The sequence below is a fragment of the Pimephales promelas genome, chromosome 12, assembly GCF_988280905.1.
Source record: "Pimephales promelas chromosome 12, fPimPro1.hap1.1, whole genome shotgun sequence".
Taxonomy (NCBI): Eukaryota; Metazoa; Chordata; class Actinopteri; order Cypriniformes; family Leuciscidae; genus Pimephales; species Pimephales promelas.
In genome coordinates this window covers 35,546,839-35,557,700 of record NC_142780.1, presented here as the reverse complement: position 1 = coordinate 35,557,700, position 10,862 = coordinate 35,546,839, and the positions used below count along the sequence as shown (strand labels likewise).

General features: G+C 34.6%; 1 protein-coding gene across 3 annotated transcripts in view; it reads right to left on the bottom strand.

Annotated features, from left to right (window-relative positions):
• rftn1b (raftlin, lipid raft linker 1b) overlaps window positions 1–10,862 on the bottom strand; it is a 135,365-nt gene that overhangs the window by 36,263 nt on the left and 88,240 nt on the right. For all 3 annotated transcript variants that reach the window (XM_039688751.2, XM_039688748.2, XM_039688750.2), the window contains exon 6: window positions 8,129–8,332. In XM_039688751.2, the coding sequence (XP_039544685.2) occupies window positions 8,129–8,332 (204 nt within the window). The remainder of the gene's footprint in view (window positions 1–8,128; window positions 8,333–10,862) is intronic.

Here is a 10,862-nt window from a genome sequence, read left to right as displayed (position 1 = left end):
TCTATGACTTCCGTTAAGCTGTGAAAGGCTCGCTTTATGAACGCAATACGCTTAAAAAGTGTCACTATGACATTAATCGACTCACACTTCAACCATCGAACATTAAAATAAAATTTAAAAGTTTAAAAGAATCAACAAAATACTTTCAACAAACCAAAAATAGCCCCATAAGCGCAAGTCTTTGGTTAAATATCACTGTAGTAGGCAAATATCTGTATTGTATAAGCCTTAATCAAAAATGTTCATTAACTTCAGCATTACGTGACACTAGTCGTTTTGACAGATTATAAATTGCATTTACCCGTGAAAACAAACCTGGAAAGAGACGTGAGGATTTGAGGAGAATAACGAGAGATTCTTCGTGCATTCCAATGAATTATTAATGGAATATCGTAAATTAAATTCGGGAGAACAGACCACAAATGTGCCGTATATGGTGTCCTTTTTCAGCGGATTGCAATCATCATGAGGAAAAGAAAGCAGCGAATGAAATGCCATAGATAGTCTTGTTATAACATGTCACGTTAAAATACCAAGTATACCGTTATTCTCATGATGTCTGAAAATAAATCATGAACGAAGCTTGACAGCTCGTCTAGTCAAACTGACGGATCAGCTTTATTTGTAGGGCAACCTTATGATTTGAAATGATTCGTTTCAGCTTTTTTGAATGGAAGTTCCCCAAACCGGAAGTGACGGATAATTTAAAACGCAGTAAGGTCGTCGGGAATAAGGTGGATTGGCGCGAAGTTTCAGCACAATGACAAACAGGAGCGCAACATTCAGGGATTGAGATTAACACCCTCGACTCGCCAAATTTGTGTACAAATGAAATTTGGCGGGAAACGCTGTCAAATCACGAGCCAATCTGGCGTTTCTATGTTTACTCACTTTGCTGGGGAAGTTCGTTTAAGACTAATCTGCGCGGATTTAGCGCAAATACGCAACTCGTGATCCAATCTGCTCATATCTGGCTTACTTCACTACGCAACAAATAACGGCACACTTGAACACACACCACTACGCAACAATCGATTTTAACGGCCTTTTTTTGTTTGTTTTCCAAACTTGTGTTGGTTGGTCCGATAAACCGTGCGATCGAAAGTGACCGCCCTGTTTATGACGTTCTTCTTTCAGATGAATACGATCAGATTTATATTATAAAATGTCCTGGCTCTTCCAAGCTTTATAAAGGCAGGGAATTGCCGTACGTCTTTGGAAGTCCATCAAAGCACATCTATTCATGATTAAAGTGAAGTGAAGCGATGTTTAAAGCGTCATCGACTAAAATAGCGACGTGTACGACCTTGCACATTGATTTACGCCAAAAGAGTAACTTGAACACGCATCGCTTCACTACAGAAGGTTTTTATTACTGCCATTTTAAAGCTTGGAAGAGCCAGGACATTTTATAATATAACTCCGATTGTATTCGTCTGGAAGAAGAACGTCATATACAGCTATGGATGGCTTGAGTGTGAGTTCATTTTTGGGTGAACTATCCCTTTAAAACTGGACTCCTGCCTCCCACTTTTCCTCACCATGGAAACCCGTCTCTAAGGGCGGGAGAGGCTAAAGGAAAGCTTCTTTATAAAGGACATTCTCCTGGACAACTTCAGTGTCACTGAAGCAAAGCTAGACGGGCGCACAAGTAAATCAGTGGAGCAGAACGCCACACCAACAGCATCGACAAAGAGCAGAATCCATCAGGAGACTTTAAGCCGGCCCTGGACTGGCGGATAAACTCATATCTGGAGGACAGGAGATGAAGATGGAGGTCGAGGCCGTGCCACCACTGATCTCTTAAGACTATCATTTTGATCTTCTATCAAATAGGAGGACTAATCTTACAAGCTCTGTCAAGAACATGTCCAGGTCATATTTCAACCCCAAAACTAATCGATAGAAATGTGAAATCTTTGACGACATGATCCTATTATCATCCAGCATTTAAATGTTCATGTTCCCCCACAAAATCTCATTACCATAATGCAAAGAAATTAAATGCAAAATGTTTTTACATTATGTTATAATATTTATTGGTATTTTGAATTAGCTTTAAGTTTTATTAAATTTGTTTTGTGATTGCCATTTTATTATTATTATTTTCAATCATTCAATTTAGCTTGAATCTTTTTTTGAACTTTTTATTTATATTTTTCACAGAACATAACAAAAGGAACATTATCTGAGACAATAAGAGATTTCAAGTGATAAAACAACAAGAATAATACAAAGAAAAAATAAATAAATAGCCTAAATAAATACAAATATTCGGTGTATATATATATATATATCCGATTTAGCTTAAATCTAATCTTAATCTAAATCTAAATCTAATCTAATCTATGCCTCTAAAATAATATACAAATATAAAATATATTAGAATGCAGTGATGACACTATAATGTCACAATGCAAAAAAATGGTAACATTTTATAATATATTAAAATGTGTTATCTATTTATAGTTAAGTGTTAATTCTTATAATAGTTAACTAATATGTATTCGTTACCATGAACTGACTATGATAAATATATATATATTTTTACAACTTTTATTAACTTTTGTTAATAATAGTTAATAAAAATATGAATATTCATGTTAGTTCGCAGTGCATTAACTCAGATAAAAATTTTGATTTTTAAAAAGGTATTAGTAAATTCTGAGATTAACATAAACTGAGATTAATAGAGAACTATTTTTTTTAAACTATTTTTATTATTATTATTATTTATACTATTAATAGAGGTCATTCTTTTTATGCAAAATATGATTAGTGCAGAAATGATGCATAAATTATTACTCGAGCACTTTTTGTGGCGATTAATTTTCATATAATGGACAAAATGATACAAAATGCACTTTCAAGCAGAATTTGTTCATTTTTTGTACCATTATTTCCTGTTGCTTTTGAGGTGAAACGTGACCTTGACATGTTTTCCCGAGATTCGCCCAGAGAGCCGGTGTCTCGGATCGGGTTGTGTTGTATATGTGTGTGCATCTTCCTCTCATATTACTGACGTGTTGATGTTTACAGCGAGAGGAAGACACTGTGGGAGTGCATCACCATGGAGTTCTCATTATGCATTCACAGGCCAGACTCAAAGAGAAGCTAAATTTGGCGAGATCTGGCCCATGTGCTTCTCACAGGCCTGATAATGAATGCGTCTCCAGCCTTTCATGTAATCAGACACTTATGAACGGTCTACATGCTGGCGGTGCTTTGATATCACATTGTTCCCGGACTCCACAGGGCTCTGCCATCCTCCCGCTTTAACACTGCATTCACTTACCGCTGTTTTCCTTTGCACGTGTCGTTGACATGAACACCATCATTTGCCTCGAGTTATCAAACATATTGTGATGTTCTTTGCATTTTGATTTAGTGATGCTTAATAAGTCTAAAGTCTCACTGGTTCGCTTTTGCATTTTAACTCACTCTTTTAAGTCACTCTTTTAATGGGTGTTACTTACATTTTAAGTCACTCTTTTAATGGGTGTTGTACTGGCATTTTCAGTCACTCTTTTAATGGGTGTTGTACTGGCATTTTAAGTCACTCTTTTAAGTCACTCTTTTAATGGGTGTTACTTACATTTTAAGTCACTCTTTTAATGGGTGTTGTACTGGCATTTTAAGTCACTCTTTTAAGTCACTCTTTTAATGGGTGTTGTACTGGCATTTTAAGTCACTCTTTTAAGTCACTCTTTTAATGGGTGTTACTTACATTTTAAGTCACTCTTTTAATGGGTGTTACTTACATTTTAAGTCACTCTTTTAATGGGTGTTGTACTGGCATTTTAAGTCACTCTTTTAAGTCACTCTTTTAATGGGTGTTACTTACATTTTAAGTCACTCTTTTAATGGGTGTTACTTACATTTTAAGTCACTCTTTTAATGGGTGTTGTACTTGATTTTTAAGTCACTCTTTTAATGGGTGTTGTACTGGCATTTTAAGTCACTCTTTTAAGTCACTCTTTTAATGGGTGTTGTACTGGCATTTTAAGTCACTCTTTTAATGGGTGTTGTACTGGCATTTTAAGTCACTCTTTTAAGTCACTCTTTTAATGGGTGTTACTTACATTTTAAGTCACTCTTTTAATGGGTGTTACTTACATTTTAAGTCACTCTTTTAATGGGTGTTGTACTGGCATTTTAAGTCACTCTTTTAAGTCACTCTTTTAATGGGTGTTACTTACATTTTAAGTCACTCTTTTAATGGGTGTTACTTACATTTTAAGTCACTCTTTTAATGGGTGTTGTACTTGATTTTTAAGTCACTCTTTTAATGGGTGTTGTACTGGCATTTTAAGTCACTCTTTTAATGGGTGTTGTACTGGCATTTTAAGTCACTCTTTTAAGTCACTCTTTTAATGGGTGTTACTTACATTTTAAGTCACTCTTTTAATGGGTGTTACTTACATTTTAAGTCACTCTTTTAATGGGTGTTGTACTGGCATTTTAAGTCACTCTTTTAAGTCACTCTTTTAATGGGTGTTACTTACATTTTAAGTCACTCTTTTAATGGGTGTTACTTACATTTTAAGTCACTCTTTTAATGGGTGTTGTACTTGATTTTTAAGTCACTCTTTTAATGGGTGTTGTACTGGCATTTTAAGTCACTCTTTTAAGTCACTCTTTTAATGGGTGTTGTACTGGCATTTTAAGTCACTCTTTTCAGTCACTCTTTTAATGGGTGTTGTACTTGATTTTTAAGTCACTCTTTTAATGGGTGTTGTACTGGCATTTTAAGTCACTCTTTTAATGGGTGTTGTACTGGCATTTTAAGTCACTCTTTTAATGGGTGTTGTACTTGATTTTTAAGTCACTCTTTTAAGTCACACTTTTAATGGGTGTTATATTTGCATTTAAGTCACTCTTTTAATGGGTGTTGTATTTGCACTTTAAGTCACTCTTTTAATGGGTGTTGTACTCTTTTATTGGTTATCTTGTTTTTTTTGTTCTCGATCATTTGTTATGTAGTTTTGATTAGATAACTAATAATGTACAGCACTTTGGAGCTTACAATAAGGTTGATTCATTAGTTAACATTAGTTAACTACCTCAGTTAACATGAACTAAGAATGAACAACACTTTATTAATCTTAGTTCATATTAATTTCAACATTTGCTAATACGTTATTAAAATCAAAGGTTGTATTTGTTAACATTAGTTAATGCACAGGGAACAAACATTGAATGAACAGCTGTATTGTTTTATTAATTAACATTAATAAAGATCAACAAATACTGTAACAAATTTCTCATTGTTAGTTCATGTTAGTTAATACATTAACTAATTAACCTTATTGTAAAGTGTTACTCATAATTTGTATACATGCCATTTTATTTATTTTAAGTGTATTCCACATTTAAATATTTTTTGACGCTTAATAAGCTTATTCATTCCACTTTTTAATGCATTTTATGCTATTTTAGTGATTTTTAAAAAATGTTGGTATTTTTATATATATATACATATATACCATTTTTTATTTATTCATTAAGTGTATTCCACATTTAAATATATTTTAGTTATTTATGCATTACATTTTAAAGCAGTTTATTAGTGGTCTTTGCTAAGTCAAGCAGAAGTATAACTACTGCTCATATAGTCAGTTAATTTACTAAGTAGCCTATTAGATGCCATTTCTTAACTTACGGACATGAATGATCCCTCATTTGTTAAATCGAGATGTACTTTTAGTTTTCTAAGCTATTTTTGCCTGGTAAAACAGCAATAGATTTGCATTGAATGAATCTCACAGATTTGCATTGAACACAGTCAGCGACACGCAGCGACAAAGCGACATCCCATAAATTTCAATCAAAGCCACTTGAACGCAAGCCTGCAACCTAAGCAGAAACAAGTGTACTAACGCTGCGGTAGATGCTGTTTTGTTTTATAAATATGGATGTCAATTGAGAAGAAGCTGAATAACCCACTTTTATGAAGAAATAGCTTATCATTTAACATGTTTGCTCTTAAAAAATGGTTTTGGATTGATCAATTTTTTGAGTTTACACTGAAAAAAAAAGCTATTTATTGAGAGAGAATTGCGCGACAGGAATGATTCAGTTTACGTCACTTCTACGGACGGATTTTTAACTGCTTTAAAATGGCTTTTTTGGTCACTTATAGGCAGGATATTTATTAAAAACGACACATATCAAGACAATATCAGTATAGGTTCACTCAGCTAGTCACTTGAAGCAAAAAAAAAAATCCTTCTGTCCTTTTAAATGTCCGTGTTAAAAGAGCAGATTCAGTGGTTTAGTGAAGCTGAAGGCATGGGGTCTTCATTTGTAATTTGTAGCTGTTGTTTGAATGGTAGTTTAGTAAGTGTGTCTGCAATCAAATAGTGTGTGTGTTGGTTGGTCCGATCGATTGTGCAATCGATTTTCGTACTTAAAGTGACGGCGCTAATTGAAACATGGAGCAAAGTTGCTTGCAGTGTGAACGCAGCTTGAGGTTTCGCACTGGCGAACACTACGTTTATTTTCCTCAGCAAGTATAAAAATCGAATTAATTCCTGTCTTTGCTTAGTGATTACTTCAGGATTTCCCTCGGTGGGTTTGCACTTGGCAGGGGTTTACGGAGTGAACAGGGGAGTCATTAAAATAAGTTAATTAACTAATAAGAAGCTTGGGTTTTGCGTCATTGCTACCGCTGCACACGTTCTCTTGCCACATCATTACCACTTCGAGATCCAGAAAGCCCTAAACGATGACAAATACCCTCCTTTCTCCGTGTCCCCCGATGTTATAACCCAGCCACAAAACTGCTTATACTCGGCTAGCCATCAAAGAAGCGAAGCAGAACCCAAACCACCAGTGCATTTCCCACAGTGCAACACAATCCACACGTTGAATTGCTTTCTGAAAAGGCTTTCAGTGCTCAAACCCCACAAGGTATTTTAATAATAGGATGATTAATTAAAGAGAATAAAATAAGGAACAATATCAAACTAATCACTTTTTTTTTTAGAATCACTGATCCATTTATTAGAAGATACTTTTAATACATTTATTAGGTTTTAACCTCCTGTGGTAAAAATCCAGATTTTAATGCTGTTTATATGCCTATGTGACGTTTAAAACAAGCCACGTGTAAGTTCATAAGTTTAAAGTTGGGAGGCGGGGCTCATTTGCATATTCATAGAACCGCGTATAGTAAATGAGGCAAGGGTGTCGAGTTACATTCAAGATATTTTAATTATAAAGCATGAAGAATTTTTTCTGTTTTTGTTTTTAAATATGTCATTTTGGTGATCAAAGATGAGTTTTAAAGGATGAAATTATTGACTACAGGGGGACTTTAAAAATTGCCATAATACCATAGAAATACATAATAGGAAAAATAGTCATAAAATGTAATTTTTTTTTTTTTTTTTTACTGATTTTTATTTAGTTATTTATATTTAGTTATTTTTTGGAATTAATTTCAGTTCAGTGGTTTCCACTTTTATATGTATATATATAGGGCCTATATATATATATGTATATATATATATATATATATATATATATATATATTGTTACGCATTACGTTTAACAAGAAATCTAATATTCAGAATTTTATTTGATACATTTTATTTGATTTTTATTTTACAAAACATGGTAAAACAAAGTTTTTTTTTTCAACTCTAGCACCATTTAGTATTTTGCCCATGAAGTACTTTGCAATATGATATTAATAACTAGGTATATATGTAACATTCTATGTCATACATATAAAATGGGAAACAGAACAATAAAAAACCCTAATACATTTTAAAAATTAAACTAAATAAAAAAATCAGTTAAAAAAACAAACAAACAAACATTGTATTGCTGTTTTTCCCATTATGTATCTCTATGGTATTATGGCGATTTTTAAAGTCCCGCTGTAGTCAATAATTTGACTTTGATCACCAAAATTACATATTTAAAAACAAAAACACACAGAAAAAATAAAATAAAAAATTCTCCATGCTTTAAAATAGTTTGAATGTAACTCGACACCCTTGTCTTATTTTAAGAAACGTGGCGTATATCAAAGTCTCATGGTTTACTGATGGCATCTAGTGTGTGCGAACAAAAGTAAACGTCTTATTCTTTGAATATCAGTAGCATCACACTAGCTCACCGTTGTCTCTGGCCAGCTGAAAGTATCCATCCACTAGTGAAGCTCCGTTGTTGAAGTGTTGGGTCATGTGATCGAGCCAGTTCGCCTCCAGCGTGCAGATGCCCTCGCCTTGTGGTTGCACTCGTAGAGGAACTTTAACCGTGTAGTACTTAAACTGACCCTCACGGCGGCCCGGGTAGTTAAACAATCCGAAGAGCTCGGCACCTGTGGACATGTGACAAACAGAAAAATGGCAATGGCCATTTAGTCTAAAGGTCCTTGCATACAATTCTCATCTGAAATATCCGCACGTTAAAAAATAAATATGACCTCACATGGTTTCAATCATAAAAACGATTCGGATCGGGTTTAATTTTCCGCGTTTTTCGCATCCGTAGCAAGTATTTCAAGAGGTGTTTTGACAATTCAGAGCCACCATACAAGCGAACGTCAAATACAAATGTTGCTTCATGGAAATTGGTGGTCTTCTTTTAGCTAGCAAAGCATCAAACTGAGCCACTGAAATCCTGAAGTAACCAGTTTGAATCGCTCGGGATAATCCCGCAGCGAGCTCTCGTTCCTCTTTCCGCATAGTTGGGGTCGACCGATATGTGATTTTCAGAGCCGATACCGATTATTACAGATCAAATAGACCGATAACCGATATTTTTAACCAATATATGTCTGGTATAAAAATGTAAATTAATGTCAGAATTAAGAATAACAAAGGATTTGACAAATACTTTCTTTAAATGATTTTAAACATATTAGAGCCAGACCGATATATCGGTAGGCCGATATTATCGGCCGATATTAGGCATTTTCCAAACTATCGGTATCGGCGGTTATAATGGCAGATAAATAAATATTTAAAAAATAAAATAAAAACGGACGAAACACGCTTGAACCATGTCATGAGTTTTGGAGTTGTATAGTTTGTCCACCAGAGGGCACTCTACACCGTTCCTGTTGGCAAGCTAAACACTCATAGACTAGCTAACCATAAAGCTAATGCCACTATCATCAGTCTGTTCTGTTGTGACAATAAAAGAAACAAGTTTCTTTTTAAAATGCATTATCATATTACATATTATTTTAGTTAAAACTCATAAATAACTACAAATAACTAATGTTAGGGAAATCTGTTAATGTTTTGTTGCGCGTTAAATAAAAAAATATCGGCCGATATATCGGAATATCGGATTTTAAAAGCAAAAAAATATTTGTATCGGTATCGGCCTTCAAAATCCATTATCGGTCGGGCTCTAAAACATATCCTTGAATCTGAGAACTGTTATTAATAATAATAATAATAACTTTATAGCACCCAGCAGCATTTTGTAAACATTTACACTATTTTAATGTTTATTTAAATTAAATTTTAGGAATCAAAAAGCATTTCTAATTCAATTTATTTAGTTTAACAAAAATTACATTTTTAGGGCCCTATGAAAAACCGAACTTTTATTTTGACGGGTTGTCGTGGAGATCTTTGCGTTTCGTGTGTTCATGATATGACATGACGATAACTTTTCTCAGTTGAAGTATTAAAAAGCTCATGAAGTGATAAGCGTCTGGAGATGATGTTTATGTAATCATGTCCTCATATAATGAGTAAATCACACTGCGCTATTCATTTAGAGACACGCAGGATTCATATTTAAATAGTCTTTATGAGGTTTGAAATTCGATTTGATTTGTACCGATCTGCTGTTTATTAATTCATCAAAAAGTTGACAAATTCCGTGATATTCCGCTTTATACAGTAAATTCCGTTTTTTGGACTGGATTTCGTCTGTTTTCTGCATAAAATTATTTTATCGGCAAATCGGTTTTGAAAATGGCCGATACGACAACCATAAAAATGCTTAATATCGGTACCGATAATCGGTCGACCCCTATTGAATAAACCCAATATTTCCTCTTTATTTCCCTCTTTTCAAGAAGACAGAGGATAACAAAATCATCCTCACTGCTTGACGACTCCATTTTGTATTGTTTTATGTATTGTTTATGTATTGTACTATACGACGCATATGATCGTAACTCGCGTACTATTCTCCATTGGACATGAATGACTGTCGTTTGCAGTGGAAAGGCGGATTAACTCCTAAATGGCAGAGAAGAGCATCATCTAAGCCAGTATAACCATCATAACCATCTCGAGCTGGTCTTGTCAGCAGGGTTATGGGATTCATTGCTTTGTGAAGTGTGGGTTTCTTCACTGTTGCCCTTCACATGCACTTAATTAATTAGCTTGTAGATGGGCTAATTAGCTGGTGTCCTGGTCTAGCGGAGGTGAGTAATTAGGGAAATTAGCTGATGTAGTGGCAATCTGAAGGAGTATTTAGGACCGCCGTTTCTCACTAAACCAGAATTGAGCATCCGTTCGTCTCAACGAGATTACATTTGGCTGGAAAACAAAACGCTGTTTACCCCGTGCCTCAAAGAGAACGAGAGTGGACCTAATGGATCACGATAGTCCAAGATGAATTTGTTTGTGTGCTTGGCTTACCCCCTAAAACCTCCCTATTTTCAGAACTAATGGGAAATTGACCAAAAAGATAAATATGGATGCACTTTTGTTCTGGCAGCGATCATTTAGATTGCCTCTGACTGCATTGAGTCATTAGCCTCATCTGACGGGAGCAAGAGAAGCGGATGAGAGGGAGAACGATCTGAATGGCTTTCTGAGCACTTACAGCAAGGATTGATCATTATTTGTTGTTGTACTTTAGCTCGGGGACAGCAGGTT